The 25,038-nt window shown below is 40.6% G+C and overlaps 2 protein-coding genes across 4 annotated transcripts in view; one reads left to right on the top strand and one right to left on the bottom strand.

Moving 5' to 3' along the window:
• Window positions 1-1,749, top strand: part of trim54 (tripartite motif containing 54) — a 98,077-nt gene extending 96,328 nt beyond the window's left edge. For all 3 annotated transcript variants that reach the window (XR_015079521.1, XR_015079520.1, XM_085996976.1), the window contains one exon: window positions 402-1,749. Coding sequence is in view for 1 of the 3 variants with exons in the window: in XM_085996976.1 (XP_085853102.1) it covers window positions 402-412 (11 nt within the window). In the remaining 2 variants the exon portion in view is untranslated. The remainder of the gene's footprint in view (window positions 1-401) is intronic.
• Window positions 1,750-4,388: 2,639 nt separating this feature from the next.
• ucn1 (urocortin 1) lies at window positions 4,389-16,834 on the bottom strand. The gene is made up of 2 exons (XM_085996977.1): window positions 16,507-16,834; window positions 4,389-5,175 (listed from the first exon to the last, which is right to left on the bottom strand). The coding sequence occupies exons 1-2, from the start codon at window positions 16,617-16,619 to the stop codon at window positions 4,653-4,655; spliced, it is 636 nt and encodes a 211-aa protein (XP_085853103.1). The 5' UTR covers window positions 16,620-16,834; the 3' UTR covers window positions 4,389-4,652.
• Window positions 16,835-25,038: the final 8,204 nt, after the last annotated feature.

Below are 25,038 nucleotides of genomic sequence, written 5' to 3'. Positions count from 1 at the left end.
AAATATATCTCATTAGTTAAGATTCAAATAACATCTTTCTCTAGTCGTTCAATAAGGAACTAGCTTTTCAGGTGCTTTATTTCCCATTTTATAATCCTCAATCCAGGCCAATTATTTCATCCGTGTTTAATTACCTATAGTTTTATGTTCTCTCTTTATTTTTCAATGGGACATTTGTTAAAAACCTCTAATTACATTACAGTGAGCTTTTTCATAAGGATCTTAATGCACAGATTTATTGTTTTATTATTTGATAAAGTTATATAGCATGCCCCCTAGCTATGATCTATCAAAATGTCTCCTTAAATTATTTTTTATTGAGGAAAAGGTTTCAGTATGCCACTGGACTTGTAGCCACAAGTACAGATGATAGATATGTAATATTCTATTCTTTTCCACAGGTCAATACTGAAGTCACATGAAGAAAAAGAGGACAGAATTCATGAAGCAGGCTACTGATTTGTGTTGGGAATAAGGTTCACAAATGATTTATTGCTTAGGTACTGAATGACAATTGACATTTATACAAGCTTGCAGTATGGTCACTTCACCTTTTTTTTTGTTTGATCATTGCTGTGTGAAGAAATTAACACAGTATTGTAGTTTCTCAATTTGACCAAATATTTTATATGTTTTCAGTGGCATAATTAAATGTTAGTTTAAACACTTCTGTAAACACTAGGATAATGTTGACTTAACACTATTGCAATATTAGGTCCTTCGAACCAAAAATAAGATTCTGTACTGATACATTGTTTGGAAGACCCCTTCCGTGATTATTGTGATACTTTAGCATAGTTTAGAATTTTCAGACAGTTGTATTAATAGCGGAGTGCTGTTATGTCCCCATTATTATAATTGGTTTAATTCGTTTATTATAATTTTATTTGATTTGACTACGTAAAATAAAGTACAAAGTGTACAGTCAGTTAATTGAGTTCTATCCCATTTTTGTCAAAAGTCAAAAATATTCCATTGATAGAGCATTGCCTATAGTTCTATGTAGCATGATAGAAGGATGGAGATAGAGAGATAAAGTTTACTAGAGAGAAAGAAAGAGAGAACGGTTCAGCTGATAGATGGATTTTTTGAGTCAGATAAAAGAAAGAAAAAAGATGCATTATTGCTGCTCTGGTGTTGTCGTTATGCTGTTCAATGAATGTTTCTGGAATGAGGTCGGACTACAGTGAAAGCTAGATTTCTTGTTGATGTCATTAAGTTGGTTCTACAATTAAATGATTTTGAATTAAGGAGCCATCTGTAAGCAAACCCCTAACCACTGGCAAAGCAATAATTGAAATCTTGCATACTAATCTGCACCTAGAGTAAACAGTAGCTTCAACAGAGTCTGGATCACTGATCACTGATTAAAGCTGTTTAGGTGAGTGCACACCATGTAGTTGAGTGTTTGTCACTTTAATTTATTATCAACTTGCAAATTAAGTCAGTTTTGATTTTACTGTTTGCTGCATAAATGTTAAAATGAATCTATTCTCATAATTAAACATTGTTGATTTCTGCAAATGTTTGTTGTATTACCAAAAAATAACTGAATCATATGATATTTCATTTTTAAATTTTATACAAGTTTTAGTGAATTGATCTTGGAATTAAATCCACAGAAGCAAGAGGGGAAAAAAAGATGTCAATGATAGTCTGGTGATAAAAAATCTGGAATCCTATAGTATAAATAGATGTAGTTTTATTCACGTTATTATTAATCAATTATTAAATGCAGTTTTGAAATAATTTGACTCCAATTCATGATTTGCATTAAATGCAACTTGTATACTAAAATACATCTAAATTTATTTTCAATACTATAGGTTGACATTCTAAAGCCTGCTTTATGTATGATGCACATGGTACCGTCCAACATATTCTGCAGCACTTTAACAGATACTTTCTATATGAACAGAATACCTCATCAGTTTATATGGAGTTCTAAATAACCTATTTTCTTTTACCATTTTCCACAGATTTTATATAATCTGTTAACAACCTCATACATAATTCTGAAGTGGAAAATAAAAGCAAAGACCTGGAAGTAAACAACACATCAATCAGTAACAGTGCGAAAGATAAGTTAAGTTTTGGATGAAACACTTCATCAGGGGCAGCTGTAGCTTAAATTCAATGCTGTTCTAATATTGTATAATTTGTAACATTTACACTTAAAGTCACAAATCATATCCACAGCGTTAAAAGATGCAAGTTGGCAATAAAATCTTTGCATCCTAATTTATTGCTGTTCAGCCCACTCTATCACCAAAGTTGTTTCATCCATATATTTTCTCTTTGTCATAATAAGTGACCTTGGAGGAATTGAGTTTTTGGTCTATAAAAAGCAGATATTAAAATACTCATCAGAGAAAGGTATTGAGGATTAGGAGTTACGAAGAGATAGTTGCAATGTTAGGGCTTTTTCCCACTAGAACTACATGCTGCCCCTCGGTGACATCATCGGAAAACACATCAGGTTCCACATGTACGCTGATGACACCCAGCTCTACCTCACCACCACCTCTCTCGACCCCCTCCATTGTCTCTACTTGTCCGACATCCAGTACTGAATGAGCAGAAATTTCCTCCAACTAAATATTGAGAAGACCGACGCCATTGTTTTCGGTCCCCGCCACAGACTCTGTTCCCTAGCCACTGACTCCATCCCTCTCCCTGGCAACTGTCTGAGGCTGAACCAGACTGTTTGGAACCTTGGTGTCATATTTGACCCTGAGATGAGCTTCCAACCACATATCTGCGCCATCACTGAGACCAACAACCTCCACCTCTGTAACATCACCTGACTCTGCCCCAACCTCAGCTCATCTGCTGTTGAAACCCTCATCCATGCCTTTGTTACCTCTAGACTTGACTATTCCAACTCATTCTTGGCCAGCCTCCCATCTTCTACCCTCCATAAACTTGAGCTCATCCAAAACTCTGCTGCCCCAATCCTAACTCGCACCAAGTCCTGTTCACCAATCACCCCTGTGCTTGCTGACCTACATTGGCTCCCGCTTGGGCAATGTCTCGATTTTTAATTTTCATCCTTGTTTTCAAATTCCTCCATGGTCTCGCCCCTTCCTATCTCTAACCTTATTCAGCCCTACAATCCTCAGATATCTGCACTCCTCCAATTCTGACCTCTTGCTCATCCCCGATTTTAATTTCTCCACCATTGGTGGCTATGCCTTCAGCTGCATAGGCCCCAATTCCCTTGCCAAAACCTCTCCGCCTCGCTTTCCTCCTTTAAGACACTCCTTAAAAACTACCTCTTTGGCCACGCATTTGGACATCTACCCTAATATCACCTTCCGTGGCTCAGTGTCAAATTTTGTTTGATAACACTCCTGTGAAGCGCCTTGGGACGTTTTAGTATGTTAAAGTTGCTATATAAATGCAAGTTGTTGGTGAGGAGTAACCTGTAAGAGGTCTTCAAGATTATGGAGTGTTATTATAAGAGAAGTATAATAACCTGTCAGCCAGATGGTCACAAGAGGTTAGAATAAATGTCTTTGCACAGAGGGTGATTAGAATGTGGATTTCTCTGCCACGAACTGTGGTTGAAGCAGAGTCCATACATACTCTTAAAAGGCAATTAGGTAGTTGCTTAAAAAAGCAGAATCTTAGAGCATATGGGCAGGGAACAGAGTGAGTGGAATTAGATTAGGTGGCATATGGAGAAAAACAACAGCATAGACTTGATGGTCTGGGTTACCTGTTCCTGCTAACTCCACAGCAGACTTGTTGGGTCGAATGGCCTGCTTCTCTTCCTAGGCTCCTAAATGATTCCTAATTCTTTTGTCCTTTGGGTTAGAGTTTCTGCCAGAATTCCCTTGTAACACGGTTTACAGTATTATATCATTTAGTATGAAGACAGTGCCAATGAATTGTTTCAAAATATATCATGTTCGTATCTAAAAAACACATTATACCCTCTTTATCTGATGAAGCGTTCTTCTCTGTAGAAGCAAAGCATCTTCAAAAGTATCCATGATAGAACTAGAGGAAATTTTAGGAAGAGGCAATTTGGCCCAACGTGATATCAATTTAATCTCTTCAAATCCACTCAACACAAAACTAGTTGAACAAAACTATTTTCCAGTACTGGTGTGTTCAAGGTTAAACTTCTGAGAGAATACTATCATGCCCTCAAGACCATTTCTAATTTGCAGTTTCCTCTCAATTTTGCCCCAATCCTAAATTCAAGCATTAATTAAACTGTTAGCTACTCTGATCACCCAACTATTATAACATCTACATTTCAATTCATTAATTTATACATGGACTTTTAACAAAATCCAAAGATGCAGCCTAACAACCCTGGTCTGTTTTCCATCAATATACAGCCTTTCCAGACTGAACAAAGTGTTGAGTCAAAATAATGCTTTTAAAGAATTTTTATTACAAAATATAAATGACAAAAAAAACATTTATTTCATGCTGAACACTTATTTCATGAATATTCTATTTATTTGGTAATTTTGGAATAGAACATTTATTTCAGTTTTACACGAGTTTTATAAGACAGATTTGGTTAGTGCATTGTTTAGTGACTTTGGGGATCCACATGATGAATCTCTGAATGATTAAACTCTAATTTGATGACAGAATGAGCTCATTACATTGCTATATTCTAGATACATATATCACTTGCCAACTGTGTCCATAATTTTGCGATTGTTGTCTGCCTGCATCCATTGATTCTCATTCTTGGCAATCTCGATCATTTCCCTCAAGATGTGAAATGTGAGATCCAAGGAATTGGGTGGGTCAGCGGGTCTCTTTGAGCGTTCTGCAAAGGCCGCTACCATATCTTGGTCGACTTCTTGGGAGGACATGAGGCTTTCTGCATTTAAGGAAAATTCACGCAGGAGATGACTGGTTTCTTTAGCAAAGATCTCTTTCACATTCTGAAGGTGATCTGGAGGTGGCCGAGAGTAAATCATCATGTACTTGGGATTTTGTCCCAAAGACTGAAGTAACTTTTCCCTCAGAATGTAGAAAAGAGATTGATCATATTCTTCATCAGTGGCTCTGTTGACATTGGAACCCCATCTGTCGAAGATACTCAGATCTACAGCACGACACACAGCAGGAGGTATGCGAGTGACAAGTAGTAAACAGGCCACAAGGAAAATCGAGGGAGTTGGCGTCATGCTGGATAGAAATCTGAAAATAAAGACATGAGAATCTGAATTATAGTAGAGCTTAATATGGTAATAATAAATGTTCTTGAGTATGGCAGCACCTAGTTTTAGAGGCCAAATCACACACTTAATTGTGATTTATATTAAGTTATTCCACTTGCAATTTATTTCTTAACATTCTACTGTAAAGCAGTTAAATATGTAGATATCCCATAGCATTACTAACAGGTAGATGACAGCTAAAAATATGAATACATTATTTGAATAATTGATTGGTTTCCGATACCTTCTGGTTTGTGTAAGTTAGTTTGGTGAAAAAAGGAAGGTTTTGATTGTGTCGTTTTCTGCTGCTTACTCATATCTCATTAGTACTTTGTTACTTTTGATTGGTTATAGACTTAGTCATATACTTTACGAGCATAGGCAGAAATGGAGAATGGTCTGTTAGTTCTAATGCACACAATTACTACCCCTTAATGTACAGAACTAAACTGTGCACTGAGGAATTTCACTCCCTAGGGATTTCCTCTTTGGTAATTACATTGGCCCAGAAATTCGGGTCTCCACGGGTGAGTACGCACGGGGTACTCACCCGTAGGCCCAATGGAAGTGCCGGTTTCCTGCATGCGCGGGAAACTGGCACTTCCGTTCCTCTGAACGAAGGGGTTCAGAGGTCGAACGCGTGTGCGGGAGAGGCTGCACGTGCGCATTGAACTTCGGTTTTTGTTACAGGTTTTCCCGGGAGGGTAAGTCTGCAGAAGTTAGAAATGTAAAAAGCAGGTGTAAGGCCTGCTTTTTACAAGGTAAGTGGTGAATTAATTAAAATTAAAACATTTTTTCCACAGGTTTATTATTTTTAAATACTTTAAAGCAAGGTAAGTTTATTTTTAGCCCCATTAGAAAATAAAATGATTTTTTTCAAAAATGTAAATTATTGTTTAAAATAGTTATTTCATGTAATTTATAGTTTATTTAAAAAATGTGATTTAAAAAAAAATTATTTGAAGATTTAGTGCTGTTTTGGGGCCATAGTATTTATAAGTCTTGACAGCACTTCCTGTCAGACTTATGAATGGAGCATTCCCTGCTCCGATTGGCTCCCAATGGCCCACATGATCCCAGGGGACGCTTCGAACTAACTGCGCCCCTGGGATACGCAAGCACTGCGCGCTGGCAGCTGGACCAGGCCCCGGATCGGAATTCCATGGGGGCCCAGAACTCAATGGCCGGCGCGCAAAGTAAGTGCAGATCGGGGGCTTGCACCCGCGGGACGCCCCCGACCCGAATTTCTGGGCCATTATTTTTTTGGCACATTTGTCAGCAGGAGGAAATTTTCTTCTTACGAGATGCTTACAAATTAACTGATGAAACTGTACTTTTAAAGGTCAACTTGTTGACTACTGCAGAATTTATTGGGGCAGATTTTGCGGAGGGTATGATGGCATACTCAGAGTATGCCATCATACCTCCTTTGAAATTGATCGCAATTTTGGGATTTCCACATACGCTAAATCCCGAACTTGCGATCAAGGTACGCCTTGACAGATGATCCGCACCACCTTGGAAATCCCAATTGCTGGCACAGAGTTGGGTTAATTGCCCAGCAATTACGTCTAGAAATTTTATGGTTGATGCAAACAGGCCTGTTTGCATCAGCGTAAGGGGATTAGATAGAGACAGTTACTCATTCTATTAGCTCTGGAATGAATTGTAAAACTGTCCAAAACACCTCCAATGATTAATGTACAGATTTTTCAGATCTTTGTTTGGGCTCTGTTGTATTTATGTTTGTGTCACCTGTCCATGTTATTTTATGTGAAATTTCACAGAGTTTCAACGATTTATCAGAACTCTAATTCCTAAGTCAGATTTAAGAATTAATTCCCAAATACTTTTTTTAGGTGGGTCTGTGTGAAAGAGAGCGAGAGCGGTCATTTTGGAACTATTTATTCTCCTCGGCCTTATAATTATTCTGAAAATACATCGGGTGAAGTGCAATATAAAGAAAGTTACCAGTATTGGGGGTAGACACTTCCCCTTTGGTGTACTGATTGGAGCACGAAGCCCAGGTACGTTTCCGCACAGGCTGCGCCCCTTGGATCCGTGGGCCATTACGCTGCCCTCGAGTACGCAGCGTCAGAGGGCAAGTTCACGAAGGAGGGCCCCCATCAGGTAAGTTCGTATTCTTTTTGTAGGCCTGCAGCGTACTCCATAGCTACACCGCCAACTGCAATTTCTGGGCCAATATTTCTACAATGTTAAGTTTGTAGAAGAATGTAGCTTTCACAAATTGAGTTAATGTAAATATTTGCAATCAATTCTGCTTAAATGTACACATCCTTTAAGTAAATGGAATTTTAAAAGCCAAAATTGAACCTCATCTATTTACATACCATTCACTGTGGATATGACCATTTTCAATGTATAGTTATTGGCCTAGAAATTCAGTGCCCTTAGCACCGATTTTGCGGCGCTAGAGGGCCTAGCGCTGCAATTGGCGCCGGTTCCTAAATTGCCTGGCGCCCTTCCGCGGCGGTAGACCGGTAGCGCTGCGCCGGCACCGATGACGTCATCGGTGTGCGCAGCGTCCCGGTTGCCGTGGTAACCCGGCCCCAAGCCGAAATTCAGTTGCGGCCGCCTCGCCAGTGGCAGCCGCAACTAAGACTCCGGCAAACGAGTGTTGCCGGAGTCTGCGCCGGCGCTTTAAGGAGGCGCGGCGGCCGGCCGCTTTCCCGCCGTCCGCCTGCCCGCAGCTCCCTCCCCGGACTTCTCCCCCCCCCCCCCCCCCCCCGGAACAGATGCAAGCCCGGCACTTGTCCGAGGTGCCGGGCTCATTTTTGATGAGATTTGCGCGGGCCGCGGCCGGGTGCAGGCAGCTCCTCCTTAACGGAAGGAGGAGGCCTGCACTTCCCGAGCCTGCCGCACCGCAGCGGGCGCCGCAGCGCCGGAATAGCGCCGCAATGCGGCGCGTTGCGCCAGTTTTCAGGCGCTAAAACCCTTCAGTAGCGCCGGCAGCCGTTTGGGCGCGGCGCTACTGAATTTTTGGCGCGCGCAAAGGGCTTTAGCGCCGGCGCTAAAGCCCTGGCGCAGCGCAAACTCAATTTCTAGGCCACTGTCTTAAATACACACCAACATGGGAGGATTTTTAACACTCATTGGAGTTATGCAGATTTATTTGTATTTTACTAAAGCATGGCTGGAATTTAAATATACTCCATCTGTGGAAACTACTTGCACCGTTTACAAGTAAGAATCCAAAGCAGAGTATTTACATATGGTTTAAATATTAGTTACTTCCATGAGTAATGTATTTGTGATGCTTTAACACTGCTGATTAAAATGACCTGAGGTAATGTAGAAGTAAAGCAAACTACAAGTGGTTCAGGTAAAGAGAATGCCCTACATGCTGGCAATCTGAAATGGAGAGAGGAAATTTACAGCAGAAATGCAAGAATAAGTTTTGGGTGACACCCTTCATCAGTGGCAGGTTTGATGAAGGGTGTCACCCAAAACATTAACCCATCATTCTCTTTCAGATGCTGAGTGACCTGTGCTTTTTCAAGATTCTCTATTTTTACTGCAAGTAGTTTTCAAATCTCTTATTTTTGACTTGCAATCAGTCCATTCTTCAACAATGAATAAAATACCCAATACCACACGACCCTTGCAAAAATTTTTTTAAAGAGAAGCTGACCATTATTTACACGGATCGAAGATATCTAAATGTCTAAATCTCATAGAAAAAACTTCTCAATGAACTGGATGCAATTGAGGAAACTCCTAACAGCTTTTAATGTGTATTAGCAACCAGAGATCTGTAAGTTGGAAGGGGAGCAAGTCGGGTAGAATTTTCACAGCCCACAGCTGGAGCAATCCAAAACTAATCCCACTTTCCTGCTCTCCCCATAGCCTGCATCTTCCTCTGTTTCAAGTATTTATCCACTTTTCCCTTAAAAGATGCCGTGGTCTCTGTCTCAACCACTCCCTGTGACAAAGCATTCCACGTGCCAACAATCCTCTGTAAGGAAATTTCTCCTAATCTTTTGCCTCACTCTTAGTGATAATTTTAAGTTGATGACCCCTCATCACAGACTGCTGAACCAGAGGCAATAGTCTTTCCCAATTCAAGGTATCAAAATCCTTCAATAATTTAAAAAATCTCTTAAATCTCCACTTAGCCTCCTCTGTTCCAGTGGAAATAGTTCTAGTATCTCAAGTCTCTTCTCATAACTATAGTTTCTCATCCCTGGTATCATTATTGGTGACTCTATGCTGTATGTCATCTATAACTTAGTGCCTTTTCTATAATGGGCCACCATAAACTGCATATCATACTCTAACTGTGGCCTAACCATTACCTTATGTAAATGTGTCATTACCTCTTTGCTCTTGTACTCTATTTCCCTATTTATAAATCCTAAAATGACTTGCCTTTATAACTTCATCAATCTGCTTTTGCACTTTGAAGGAATTATGTATTTGTGCTTAGATCTTTCTCTTCATGCACAGCCTCAATATATTTCCACTGATATTTTCTAAAATGCATTACCTCACACAAAATTGCATCTGTCACCTGTCTGCCCATTCCACTATTTGTTTATGTCCTCCTGAAATCATTTACATTCCTCCTCGCTGTTTCTTGTCAAGCTTTCTCTTTTTATATCATTAATGTATTTCAATATTATGGCTAATATACATTTATTAATTATAGAGAACAAAAGTGGCCCTTAGCACGAACCCCTGAGGAACGCCACTCCTAACCCTTCTCTATTCTGAGAAGCACCCATTAACCCTAATCCTTTGTTTCCTCTCCAACTTTCAATCCATGCTGCTACATTTCCTCTTATACTATATCCCTGATTTTTATAACAGGCCACCTATTAATCACCACCTGAAAATCCATATATATTCCATCTACTGCATTCCCTTTATCTACAGAACCAGGCACTTCTTCAAAAAAGCTCTCTTATGTTCAGCAACTATGATTTACTTTTAACAAAGCCACACTGGCTGTCCTTGATTAATCTATATATTTTTAAATGCTCATGAATTTGATCTTGAATTATGGATGCCAAGTGTTTGCCCACAACTGATGTTAGACTACCTGGTTTACATTCTCCCAGGCAACATACTTATTTAATATCTATGCCATAATGAGATTCCTCCTTACTTTCCTGTGTTGTTCTATCATGAGAGCATGAGGAATTAAAACAGTTCCTGTTGCTGGTTGCTATCCAAAGTAGAACCTGCTTTCCTGCAAATCTGTGTACCAGTCTGGACTATCTTCTATTCTTTCTGGAGCTGCATTTTAAACATGACCTGAATTTTGCAGTAATAATAAGTGAAACTATCAGTGCTCACTGTTATAACTGGATAAATCAGACAGCAACTTCTGGTTTCTGCACATGCGCAATTAAACGTGGCAATCTGGAAGTTGCTGTCAGAGATACCCTGCTCCTCCATAGGGTGCTCTATTGCAATCCTCGCTGATAGACATTGAAATGAGTGCAATGACGTGAACTTGCAGTACTTTCCCACTAGTTCCCCATTAAAGATGGCTGAAAAAGTTAGGGTTGGTGCATTCAGGAGTAAGTGAGTTTTTAATGGTGTGATAATTGATAACAACCTCTCTGGCCCTGAGAAATTAATTTTACAAGTGTGGAGTCTCAATGCCTCAGAAGAAAATTAGGGTTGGAGAGTTTAAAAAAAAAAAAAAAAAATCTCTTTTATCCTCTCTCCCTAATCCCATCTGTATTTCCCAATCTTTATTTCACTTTCTGTACATCATTTACATTTAATTTATAGTTCCTGGTTTAGACTCTGCGTGCCTCAGTGAGGATTCTTCAATCTGATTGGTTGAAGAGCCTTGCTGTTTCTTGCCCCACTCACAGATGCCACGTATCCCCTGTAGAGGACGCCGGATTAGGCAAGTCTGCTCTAAAACCAGTCAAAACTTTGTGGGCAGCCGTCAGTAAGGTGAACGGTGAAATACAATCAGATATTCATGTGAAAATTAGCAAAAGACAATGATATTTTTAGGACTCTTAACAGCAATAGGTGATGTTGCTTGAAAAGCAAGTGATGCATGTATGACAAAGACAGTAATGGACTTATTAATGGCAACTATGTTGGTCGATTTCCATGTAGAAATAATACTCTGAGTAATAGCTCACATGAACCTCAATGGACAGATGATAGAAAACATTTTCAAAATCAACAAGTCTCATTTCCATTTCTTAATAATCTATGACATGCCCACTTACATTTTTTCCAAACCTGGATATACTGCTGAAGGATTCAGCTAACTAATATAAATGACAACTTTATAATTTCTTTATACTCACTTTTAATTTGATGTTAGTACCAGCTTGAGGTTTGTCAAGTCACACTTAAACATAGCACATTTAAAAATGTTTGCATAAAACATTACAAGCTGCAATGAAGTCCAGAAAGAGCTTGTTTGAAGAAAGAAACTCTAGGAAATTATATTCAGTTGCCTATTTGAAAGGGAATCATATAACATAGCAGTTTCGCAAACATCTATTACTTCTCCGTCAATAATGAAATAATTTCTATTTACATTGAATGACAGAACCTGGTATACTGTTTTGTGCAGCACACCCTTAATTCCCTCACTGTTAACCCAACACCTCAGTCTCTAAAATTATTGTCGTCTTATAATATCTCAAGATGCTCAACTCAAATCAAATTTAAGTTTTTCAAAATCTAACCATCTATACACTTTAAGTACTCTGTTTTCTAAGTTATCCAAATGGACCTCAGATCTGTCTATTGTATTCACATCTATAGAGAGGTTGAATATTATTGTCACCTCTCATCTCATCTCAAAACATCATTTTTTTCAGTTTTCTCTAAAAGGTGCTAACTCACAGCAGCACTAACCCTCTGCTACCTCAGTTGAGATCATCAAACTCAATACTGACCAGGGATTCAACTTCCTGATCTGTATGGCTCAGTACCAAACCAGCCATTTATGGAGCTCTGTCTTGCTGTATTTAAAGGCACTCATAGAAGTTTTTGTACTGAATTGTTTTATCTTTGGATTTCACATGTGTAGATGAATTAAATTAAAATTGACATATATAGGATTTATCTGTAGCCTTAGTACCATTGTAAAATGAATTATGCCCCAATTATACTGTTAATGTATAACTGTACCATTTTCAGCACGATGTGAATGGACAGTGTGGAGTGTCCTTGCACAATTGCACACATCCCTATTTAAAAGCACCAATGCAGTTCACTTCTCCAGGCTTCAACTGTCAGTGATTTTTTAAAACTCGACACATCAGTTTTTTTCCATTATGAGAAATGTGAAGGTTGTTTAGCAGTTGTCCAAAACCATTTTAATGTTAAATTTTCAAAATTTGTTCTCACTGAGTGCAGTTATACTACAGTTGAAATGGAGCACAAGTTTGGTTTCACACCAGTAGAAGAACATTTAAATTGTCGCAGGTTCACCACAATTATACTGCCTGTCTTGCATCAGTGCAACATAAAAAGCACTTTGCACCAATGCAAATGGATGGCATAACTATAGCATCTTACTAGCTCATCATTGATTAATGTTAATAGGAGTCCAGCCCATTTATTATCATACCCAATTTGCCAGCAAAATGTATGCTATTAAAGTAGAACCATCTTCATGAAAAAGTGGCAATTTGCTTCATTTCCTTAGTCACATGACTTGTGTTATTGTGATAAAAATGATTCAAGCCTTTTTCAGCTCTTCTCTGTTCCCAAACACAAGAGGCTTATAAAAAGAAAGAAAATATTTACATAAAAGGGAACAGGTGTGAGCTCATACTTTATTTGGTCTATGCTGGAAACGACCTAGGTATAGAACAGTAGTGTATAGTGTAAAATATATTTCATTAGTTAGTGTCTTCATCCTATTGAAGACCTTTTCAAAATGAAAAAAACAGTATCTTAATGAGTTGGTGAATCTAAGCTAGACTTTATTACTATTTGTGATCCTCTTTAACTCATCATTGCAGTGAATCATGAAGAGCTGTGAGCTGGAGAGTATGGCTAAGTATTTGCAACAGTTGTCAACTGGTCCAAACAGTCATTTCTGTTTAACAGTCACATAATAGCCTACAGTAACAATGGTGTTTTTCTTTTAAATATGAATAAAATTGATGAAATTGCATAATTCTACTAATATCTTAAAGTTAGTTTAGCTCACTATTTCTATTCTAATTAATCTATTTTCATTAACTTCTATCTAACTATTGAAGGAAATTATTACCTTCTGTTGATAGAGAGATTTCATAAATGGAGCAGAAAAAACAGGAGGAACATCATGGATTAACAGGCTATTTGGCCCATTACAGGCAGCCTCTCTTATACTGTAATCTCCCATTATACCATACAACCATGATTTGAATGTTGCTGATAGTTTCGTCTCTGCTACCCTGCCTGACAGATTATCACTCCTCGAGTAAACAAGGTCATCCCAATGTATCGGTTTTAAATTTACATTTCACTAATTTAGTCCTTCTTTGCTGACTTACTCTGAAGTAATATTCTGGGTTTACCTGATATGCACTATTTTAAATATTTTATTTACCTTGATGGGGTACCCTGCTTCAATCACTTTTCTTTTAGACTGTAAAGCTTGACTTCTTTACTATGAAGATTTCTACCATTAACTTTAATTTGATACAACAAGGCATCTAATCTACACAACAGGAGACCCTAACACCTTTATTTCTTTCCAAATAAAACTAATGTTAATAGCAAATAGTTAAAAGTATACAGGTATCCTACCCCAGTGGCAGCTTCCATTCCGCATTCTCCTCTGACAACACCTTCTCACTGCAATCTTTGCCTAACTGACACTTCACAGCTCTTATATTCTGTTGCTCAAGAATTACCAGAGAGATGCTCTAGAATTCAACTAGTTGCTGCTATCTACAGACTTCTCTGGCATGGCCTTCAGGCTTCTCCTCACTAAGGTTCCCCTCTGTGGATGCTATTTTCCCCTTGGCAGAATTATGATGGTGAAATGATGTGACCACAGCTGTCTGGTGAAATCACAAAAAGCCTTGCAGAATTTCACTGTTTCTACATGTAAACCACTATCTTCTTAAAGATCAAAAAACACATCTTCTAAACTCTGAGTTTATAATCAGCCAAATGAAATCTATTTGGATTCACCCAGTTGTAGTGTCTAGATTTTGCAAAGTACTAAACTGTGCACACATGGGAAAATAAAATATTTTGCATGTTCCAAAATTAAATACAATTATGTCCTTAATCAATAATACAAATGACAATTGAAAACATTGGCATAAAATATCTGGAATATTTAATATTACAAGGGATATACTACAGTGCAGTGAATTGTACAACTGAAAGATTTAGGAGTCCATCAATAAATTTCATTTTTTTAAGTTAAAATATGTAGCATTTCCACAGCTGCACTAATGTATTTATATATAACACACTTTGGAAGTTTTGCTCCATCACTTTAAAAATGTTACCTGGTTAGAGAGCTAAAGTTTTAAAATAAGTTTGGGAGAATGTGACAGAAATAAAACTATATTCAAAGTACTGTGGTTTGCCACCGCTATCTGATTATCTAGATCTAGGGTGAAGGCTTTAGATAAAGTAAATAAAGAGATACTGTTTCCAATGGCTGAAGCGTCGATAACCAGAGGGCACAGATTTAAGATGATTGGCAAAAGAACCAGAGGTGACATGAAGGAAAACTTTTTTATGCAAGGAGTGGTTAGGATTTGGAATGCGCTGCCTAATCGGGTGGTGGATACAGATTCAACAGTAGCCTTCAAAAGAGAATTGGATAAATACTTGAAGGAGAAAAAAATTGCTGGGATATGGGAAAAGAGCGGGGAAGTGGGACTAGCTGGATTGCTCTTTGGAGGAGCAGGCACAGACTCGATGGGCGGAATGGCCTCCTTCTGTGCTGTACTATTCTATGATTCTAGGCTTTGCAGATTTTAATTCGTGTTGAAGCCGAATATGATTGGGGAAAACATTAGGTGAATTATCAAGCGAGTTTTTGGAATTCAAATGTTCACAATGCAGGTCATTTCCAAGCTTTTCCTACATTACATCAATGACTACATTTCAAAAAGTCCTTCATTGGCTGTAAAGCGCTTTGGGACCTCCGGTGGTCGTGAAAGGCACTATATAAATGCAAGTCTTTAAAAAAAAAATCCTACGAACGTGTTAAATAGCTGCAACCCTTAGGGACTGGCTACAGAGAATTTATTAAAGTTAGGCAGTCGATAAAAAAAAAAACTTGCTCCGGTCTACTGCACAAATTAGGTGCTAAAGTTTCAGTTGCCCAGTGTTGCTGTCTATATATTTATTGGGACCGAAGGTCCAGTACAGATGTCAACTACAATGCTCAGACCAATTTATACCCTCAACCTCCAGAATAGAATGTTATATAATATGGTTCCATGGCTTTTTATCTCTTGTTTAGATTCAAATAATATTTTTTTAAATGGCTTGATCGTAATATGCTACTTTTGAACGAGAATGCTGGGTTCCGTGTTAGATTCACAGTTCTCTGGAATTTTTCCGCTTCCTTTGCCAATGAACTTGTGGAACAACTGCAACTGAATGTTTCTCTGAAGGTACCGCACTAGCCAACCTTTGACGAGTCATTTCAACCAAGTCTAGCAAGCGTTGGAGAAGCCAGGTTCGTGAGTACAAAGCTCCATCCATTAAATGTGGCACATTGGTGTCCCTACTTAGCCAGTATCCAACAGTGCGAGAAGGTATCGGGAGATGGCTCTGCTACTTTGCCTCCAGTATCCTAACTAGTGATCACAGGTTTCCTGCACACGCGAAATCGCACATCAGTAAAGACGATGGACAGGTGGCCAAGACCAAGGAAGAAATTAGAAGTTTGTTGATGGACCTTTGCGTTGGCTGAACGAAGGGAAAGTTCTCGGATTGTGCAAGTTCGACACTTAACTAACGAGTAAGGGGCACTAATGGGGTGTTTTATGTCACACCGGAGGAGTTGTTCGGGCGCCTGTCGCCGGTTGCTGGTCAGTTTCAGCATAACCAATTTAAAATTAACCTCTGACTTGATAAGAGTAAATAAAAGTAGTCAAAGTAGTCGACCAACTACCCGAAAGTAAAAGAGCACGAATTTAAAACGGTTACAATTTAAATTGAAAACAATGGCATCTATCACCAAACGCCACATAACATAACCCTGAACGTGGTTTAACCATCCAGCTGCCTCCTAAGCTTTAAACAATGTTATTTTTGAAATTCAGACGGAACAGTCTTGTTGCCGCTGCTGATACAACGAGAGCAGGAGCGGAGTAGATGTTTCCTCACTTACCTGCGTGTCCTTGGGCTGGAAAATATGTCTAAAGTTGGAGAAAATGGATCATTGACAGCGACTGTCGACTGGCGCTTTAACTCCATGGGATCCCCACAAGGTTTATATAACATCCAAGGGGCTGGGCTGACGTCAGTGTCACTGCAGGCACTGCTTGTAAATGGACGGAGACGTTACACAAAACAGCAATAGTCTGTCAGCTAGAACTAGAACATAAAAATATATAGTGCAGCCATAGATGACACACTTTTGATGAAGCACATCTATTAAAAATTTAACTAGCCAAAAACTGGAGTGCCCGGTTGCACCGACTTAAAAGCGTTATTTGTAAACCAAAGCCTGTTTTTTTAATATGTAATTTTTGATCAACAAATTACATTGAATGCACAAATGTTAATTTCAATTAACTTTCTTGACGTTTCAATGCTATATCTAATATGTAGTTAATAATATAACTGAGCTCCAAATGGCTCAGCTGGGAAAACTAGTGAGCAGCCTAGTGATGCATATCAGGTAGTGCCGAGTTCAAGCAGCCCGCTTGATTGGCACCCCACCCACCATCTTAAACATTCACTCCCTCCACCACCGGTATACCGTGGCTGCAGTGTGTACCATCTACAAGATGCACTGCAGCAACTCCCAAACCCACGACCTCTTCCACTTAGAAGGACAAGGGCAGCAGGCGCATTGGAACACCATCACCTCCAAGTTCCCCTCCAAGTCACACACCATCCTGACTTGGAAGTATATCGTGGATCCTTCATCATTGCTGGGTCAAAATCCTGGAACTCCCTCCCAAACAGCACCACACAGACTGCAGCAGTTCAAGAAGGTGGCTCACCACCACCTTCTCATGGGCAATTAGGGATGGGTAATAAATGCCCACATCCCAGGAACGAATAATTTTTTTTAAATTCTGGGTCTGAGCCCAGTTGCTGATCACAGCTGTGGGGTAAACCGGGTCAGGCTGGGGAGAAATCAGATAGTGATCCCTAATGTGTGGGATCGTTAGCTAAGGAGAGAAATGGGCGTAGCTGTAATGTTATCAAATAAATAGCCTGTCAAAAACTCAGTGACTTGGCACACTCTTGAGTGGTCACTCGAATGAAGAACCCAAATGACGTTTCTTCATGTGCATCTGCAGAACAACTAGCAACGGGCAATGCATATAAACACGAGCTTCAATCACCAGTATCCAAATCCTGCAAATAGTCTACCGTTTAGCCAGCTCTGTACCAACATTAAGAATATCAAAAAGAAAGATGTAAAAGTTTTTGAAGTTTACTGAGGTGGTCCGTGACTTCACTCCGAAGTTATTCCATACACATTGGGTCAATGTTTCACGCTTGTGTTTAATTAGCCCAATGTTTGACACGCATGGAAACCCATCACAATGTTTCAGGGTCTCCAATTCAAGCTACTGAAAAATCTATAGCCACCCGAGGGTTTCTGTTTGTTCAATATGAAGTGCATACTGTCTTCCTCTCTTAGCAGCACACCCCATTTACCGAAATCCAGACTGATTTGGGGCAGGGTGGCGAATCTAAAGTTTAGGAGCCTCTCTCAAAACCAATCTCCGGAATCCAAAACTAATCTGCGGAAACATTCAGCGAGCGAGATCGTTGGAACAGACTCCGTTGGGGAGACGGTGGAAGCAAATAATGTTGACGCAATAAAATACAAAGTAGATGGATTTCTTTCAGAAAAATGGGATAAGGTAATCTGATCAATCTGAGACATGACATATGGTAAGTGTAGCTTGATCGGGAGGAACGGGTGTCTTTGGAACTATGGTTCCACCAGTGGGGGTTTCCTCGCCTCATGGCTGGGCCTGTTGTCGACTAATTGATAGAGATTAATTGCCATGATCGGTTAATAACTTCATTGTTGTTGTATCAAACTAAATGGATCTTAGGAATTGCTGGACGGAAAAAGACTATGTTCCCAAGTGTGTGCATGAGTATTACTAAGTTTAACCAGCAACTTCCCAGAGTAGATAACTGTCCGCTTCCCACTGCTTCTTCAGCTAGGACCGCCTTATCCAACAGGGTTTTAACCTGGAGTTGAGTCCTCAATGACTCCTAGCCTACCTCAAGTGAGATAGGCTAGGTGTTCAGTTATAAAGTATTATACATTACAAACTCTCCTCCAATGCCAAATGTATAGTATAACTAGTCTAAAAATTCGGCAATAAAGCAGCTTTAAAATGCAAAGTGGAAGATATTTTGGACTATTTATAAACAAATGTATGACTTTGTTGCACACAGGACACAGAGGAAATGAACAAACTTACTAATAATGAAATAGCTTTTCCCAATTAAATGTAAACAAGTTAAGCCTCTGAAAGATTTTTTAAAAAGTAAGTAAAATTCTCAACTTGCAGAGAAATATCTCATCCATGGCTGCTTTAGTTTTAACTTGTCAGTATTGCACGCTTTGTAAATGACTGACTCTCTTCATATACCATATATATGATTCAAATCATTAAAGCATGCTGATAGCTATGTTCCACCAGGTATGTGATATACCTGAACCTTATTAAAACAAATGAAAAGGGTAAACATGCAAACAACATAAATTGTGTTTCGCACATCATAGCATCACTTGCATGTTAAGGCCACGAGGGCCCCTTCTGCCCATCTCCATCTCCAAATAAAGCCAGAGTTTACCAGGAACGTGTTCATGAAGCCAAAGCCCATTCAAAATCTCTCCTAACAGTTTTTCTTTCCAGAAGTGTTAATCTCTTAATGTACTTTTACTTCGCAATCAACTGTACATTGAGTCAGCCTTTACTTTAGTCACATTGGAACGATTTATATTTATCTTGAAGATGCTAGAAGCGCCAGCGATAGCCTGAGCTCGCCGCTGTGCTGAAAACACTTGTTCGGATGGATAGCGCCGTGGTGCTGAAACAGTCAGAAGAAGCTCATCAGCAAGTCTACCTTCTGGTTAAACATCGTTCAGAACTGTGCGTGGAATCCAGAGCAAGAAATGACCCGACAGCTTAACAAGTCCGTTAATTCTAATAGGTTTTTCATTTAGATTTTCATAGTAATTGATTAAAAGAAACAATTGTTAAAACAATTGCCCTATTTACCTAATGCTTCTTATCGGGTAAGCATTAGCTGGATGGCAGATTTAAAAGTATATATATGAATATAAAGGACGGTCTCTGCAACCTCACTTATTCGGTAACCAAATATAATAGGTTTCAAAAATAATAACAGATTTCCAGCATCCGCAGTATTTTGCTATCGTATAATAAGTTTCACTTGTGGGGCTGAACAACAATTTAAAAATAATTACATTTCTCGTGTCTAATTTCTTAACCACTTCTGTTTTCAAAATCCTATTTATCCGAATTAATTATTGTCCTTTTGGAAAGATTATCATATCCTCGTAATTCAACAAATTAAAACTATCTACGCCATAATGCACATTAGGTTTTATTGTCCTTTTCAGAGCAAGATGATCTTTGGAAGGAATAGATGACAAGCTTTCATAGTCTATTGTGGGTACCAATCTAAACCGTGCTACCTGCATACATCAGTTCTTATTTACGCAAGTCCTGACGTACTTGTTTGTTGTAATATTTATCATAGTTTACCAGCCACTTTTATTACCTGAATATCCAAAGCTTCAAAATTGACACAATATCCATAACTCATAGCAAGCCCTTTCATAGTTCAATCAGCATTAATACAAGTAACAATGGGTTAGAAGCATTACCAATTTACAGTATACAACCTGTACAGAACAAAGATTGCTAAAGATGTAGTGGGATGACTATATGGTGCATAGCCATGAAAATCATTTTCAGTATTATACCTGCACTAATTAGATAGTCAAATTATTGAAACTTTCTTGAGTTTGAATTAGTATGGCACTTTTGACAATTGCAGAACCATAACTACTGGCATATTTTAGATTATCATCTATATATTAAAAATGCAGGGTCTCAACATTCCATTTCAACATTGAAATCTCCTGTCAGGCTTAGTCAAAAGGAAACCCAATTTTATAATTGTCGACAATACCTACAGTATTTGGTATACCTGTGGTAATGTTGTGATTGGCATTTACAGTGTTAAAGACATGTTGCTTAACGTTAGGTACAAAGCCCTCAACTGGCACTGTTAATAAAGTGAGACTGGGTATGTAGTTCCAGTACAAAGAGATTGGGTTTTAGATTACATTGTGACATGGAAGTGTTTTTACAAGCTCTTGATTTTGGTAAGACTAACAATTATGTAAAAACAAACGTGATCTTAATTGGCCAGAACTGAAACTGTAGATAATTCTCAAATTGCATTCAGCTCCATGAGACAATTCCTGGTCTTCACTGTGAATTGCGTGATGTCCAAGCATAGACATCAATTATTTTGCACTCCTGAACAGAAAATGACATTTCCCAAAGTATTCTCCATCAGTTCACACTGTTCAGCCTGTGAAATAACCGAGAAGCTGTAGCATGCAAATCACAGATCATACAGCATATCTTCTTTATATTGAGCAGACAAGTGGGACCCCAGGCAGGAAATTCAAGTCCCCAAGTACAAGTGAGCCCAATGTCAGGGCCTTGGGCATGTAATAAACTCCCTCACCCCACCAAACAGACAATTGGGACCTGGGAATGTGGCAAAATTGTTCCTCCCCTCCCCACTGAACAGGAAATCAGGGTCTCCGAGAATGGTAAATTAACTCTCTTCCTCCCTCACTCCCACTAAGCAGAAAGTCCAGCTCTGGGAGTATTTTCTCTGCTCACCTCCATCCTCTCCCCGTTACCGCTTCCCCTCCTGCTTCCCTGTAATGCCTCGTTCCCACTTCCATTCCTCCACCCACTCACTGTTCCCATCCACATTTCCCCATCCTCCACCTCTCTCCTCCTCTTAACCCCCCGCCCCCGCCACACATACACACTCCGTCCTACACTGGGTCTAAATATTTCTCCCATCTCTAACCCTGCTTGGCCTCAATATTGCACTTGGTCTACAGTCTCCATGTGCAGCACCAAGGGAGATTGGCTATTAAGTTATTAAAAGTCTTGTGTATAGCACAAACTGCCGTGATGTTTAATCCCACCACAGCAGCAGGCAAATTTAAATCCAGTTAATTAAATACATCTGGAATAAAAAGCTAGCCAAGTAATGGTAACCATGAAACTATCGGATTGTTGTAAAAACCCATCTGGTTCACTGATGTCCTTTAGGGAAGGAAATCTGCTGTCCTTACCCGGTCTGGCCTATAGGTGACTCCAGACCCACAGCAATGTGGTTGACTCTTAACTGCCCTCTGAAATGGCCGAGCACATCACTCAGTTGTAACTAACTGCTACAAAACAAAATAATAAGAATGAAACCAGACGGACCACCCGGCATCGACCTCGGCACCAGCTACGGACACGGCAACGGCTCACCCAGCCCAGTCAACCCCGCAAAGTCCTCCTCACCAATGTATGGGGACTTGTGCCAAAATTGGGAGAGTTGTCCCACAGACTAGTCAAGCAACAGCCTGACATAGTCATACTCACAGAATCATACCTTTCAGCCAATGTTCCAAACTCCTCCATCACCATCCCTGGGTATGTCCTGTCCCACCGGCAGGACAGACCCACCAGGGGTGGCGGCACTGTGGTATACAGTCGGAAAGGAGTGGTCCTGGGAGTCATCAACATTGAGTCTAGACCCCATGAAGTCTCATGGCTTCAGGTCAAGCATGGGCAAGGAAACCTCCTGTTGATTACCACCTACTGCCCTCCCTCAGCTGATGAATCAGTACTCCTCCATGTGGAACACCACTTGGAAGAAGCACTGAGAGTAGCAAGGGCACAGAATGTACTCTGGGTGGGGGACTTCAATGTCCATCACCAAGAATGGCTCGGTAGCACCACTAGTGACCGAGCTGGCCGAGTCCTGAAGGACATAGCTGCCAGTCTGGACCTGCGACAGGTGGTGAGAGAACCAGCATGAGGGAAAAATCTACTTGACCTCGTCCTCACCAATCTACCTGTCACAGATACATCTGTCCATGACAGTACTGGTAGCAGTGACCACTGCACAGTCATTGTGGAGACAAAGTCCTGTCTTCACACTGAGGACACCCTCCATTGTGTTGTGTGGCACTGCCACAGTGCTAAATGGGATAGATTCAGAACAGATCTAGCAGCTGAAAACTGGGCATCCATGAGGCGCTGTGGGCCATCAGCAGCAGCAGAATTGTATTCCACTACAATCTGTAACCTCATGGCCCGGCATATCCCTCAATCTACCATTACCATTTAGCTAGGGGACCACTCTGTTTCAATAAGGAGTGTAGAAGAGCATGCCAGGAGCACCTTCAGGTGTACCTAAAAATGAGGTGCCAACCTGGGGAAGCTGCAACACAGGACTACATGCATGCTAAAAAGTGGAAGCAGCATGCTATAGACAGGGCTAAGCAATCCCACAATCAATGGATCAGATTAAAGCTCTGCTGTCCTGCCCGTGAATGGTGGCGGACCATTAAACGAACAGGAGGAGGAGGCTCCGTGAACATCCCCATCCTCAATGATGGTGGAGCCCAGCACGTGAGTGCAAAAGACAAGGCTGAAGCATTTGCAACCACCTTCAGCCAGAAGTGCCGTGGATGATCCATATCAGCCTACTCCTGAGGTCCCCACCATCACAGAAGCCAGTCTTCAGCCAATTCGATTCACTCCACGTGATATCAAGAAACGGCTGAATGTGTACTGGATACAGCAAAGTCTATCGGCCCCAACAACATCCCGGCTATCGTGCTGAAGACTTGTGTTCCAGAACTAGCTGCCGCCTCTAGCCAAGCTGTTCCAGTACAGCTGCAACACTGGTATCTATCTGACAATGTGGAAAACTGCCCAGTTATGTCCTGTCCACAAAAAGCAGGAGAAATCCAATCCGGCCAATTACCACCCCATCAGTCTACTCTCCATCATCAGCAAAGTGATGGAATGTGTCATCGACAGTGCTATCAAGCGGCACTTACTCACCAATAACCTGCTCACTGATGCCCAGTTTAGGTTCTGCCAAGACTACTCAGCTCCCGACCTCATTACAGCCTTGGTCCAAACATGGACAAAGGAGCTGAATTCCAGAGGTGATGTGAGAGTGACTGCCCTTGACAACAAGGCAGCATTTGACTGAGTGTGGCATCAAGGAGCCCTATTAAAACGAAGTCAATGGGAATCAGAGGGAAAACTCTCCACTGGCTGGCGTCATGCCTAGCACAAAGGAAGATGGTTGTGGTGGTTGAAGGTCAATCATCACAGCCCCAGGACATCGCTGCAGGAGTTCCTCAGGGCAGTGTCCTAGGCCCAACCATCTTCAGCTGCTTCATCAATGACCTTCCCTCCTACATAAGGTCAGAAATGGGGATGTTCGCTGATGATTGCACAGTGTTCAGCGCCATTCCTGTGCCCATATGCAACAAGACCTGGATGACGTTCAGGCTTGGGCTCATAAGTGGCAAGTAACATTCGCGCCACAGAAGTGCCAGGCAATGACTATCTCCAACAATCGAGAGTCTAACCACCTCCCCTTGACAGCCAATGGCATTACCATCACCGAATCCCCCCACTATCAACATCCTGGAGGTCACCATTGACCAGAAACTTAACTGGACCAGCCACATGAATACTGTGGCAGCAAAAGCAGGTCAGAGGCTAGGTGTCACCTCCTGACTCCTCAAAGCCTTTTCAACATCTACAAGGCACAAATCAGGAGTGTGATGGAATACTCTCCACTTGCCTGGATGAGTGCAGCTCCAACAACACTCAAGAAGCTCGACACCATCCAGGACAAAGCAGCCCGCTTGATTGGCACCCCATCCACCACCGGTGTACCATGGTTGCAGTGTGTACCATCTACAAGATGCATGCAGCAACTCGCCAAGGCTTCTTCGGCAGCACCTCCCAAACCCACGACCTCTTCCATCTAGAAGGACAAGGGCAGCAGGCGCATGGGAACACCACCACCTCCAAGTTCCCCTCCAAGTCACACACCATCCTGACTTAGAAGTATATCGCCATTCCTTCATCGTCACTGGGTCAAAATTCTGGGACTCCCTCCCTAACAGCACTATGGGAGTACCCTCACCACACGGACTGCAGCGGTTCAAGAAGGCGGCTCACCCCCACCTTCTCAAGGTCAACTAGGGATGGGCAATAAATGCTGGCCTTGCCAGCAACACCCACATCCCATAAATGAATTTAAAAAAAAAATGATCCTGGCCACTTCTTCCATTTGCTGTTTGTGAAATCTTGCCGTGTGTACATTGACTATTGTGTTCGTCTCTCTTAACCTCAGCTCTCTCTCTTAACTTCAGCTTGCTTTCTCTCTCTCTCAACCTCAGCTTGCTCTTTCATTCTTAACCTTAGCTCTCTCTCTCAACCTCAGCTCGCTCTCTTTCAACTCTTAACCTCAGCGCTCTCTCTCGCAACCACAGTTCGGTCTCTCTCACCTTCAGCTTTTCTCTCTCTCCCTCAACCTGAACCTCTCTCTCAACAGCTCCAATTTTAAC

The sequence above is a fragment of the Somniosus microcephalus genome, chromosome 9 (assembly GCF_052327205.1).
Source record: "Somniosus microcephalus isolate GS21.2 chromosome 9, FLI_Smic_1.0, whole genome shotgun sequence".
NCBI classification, from domain to species: domain Eukaryota; kingdom Metazoa; phylum Chordata; class Chondrichthyes; order Squaliformes; family Somniosidae; genus Somniosus; species Somniosus microcephalus.
The sequence above is the reverse complement of the archived record's forward strand: the minus strand, read 5'-3'. Positions and strand labels throughout refer to the sequence as shown.

What these genes read in the sequence shown, in the direction of transcription:
- ucn1 (XM_085996977.1), bottom strand. Translation starts at nt 16,619, where the DNA reads ATGTTATATAAACCTTGTGGGGATCCCATGGAGTTAAAGCGCCAGTCG. An exon ending in TCCAGCCCAAGGACACGCAG is followed by an intron (nt 5,176 to 16,506) that starts GTAAGTGAGGAA and finishes CTTTATTTTCAG; the next exon opens with ATTTCTATCCAGCATGACGC.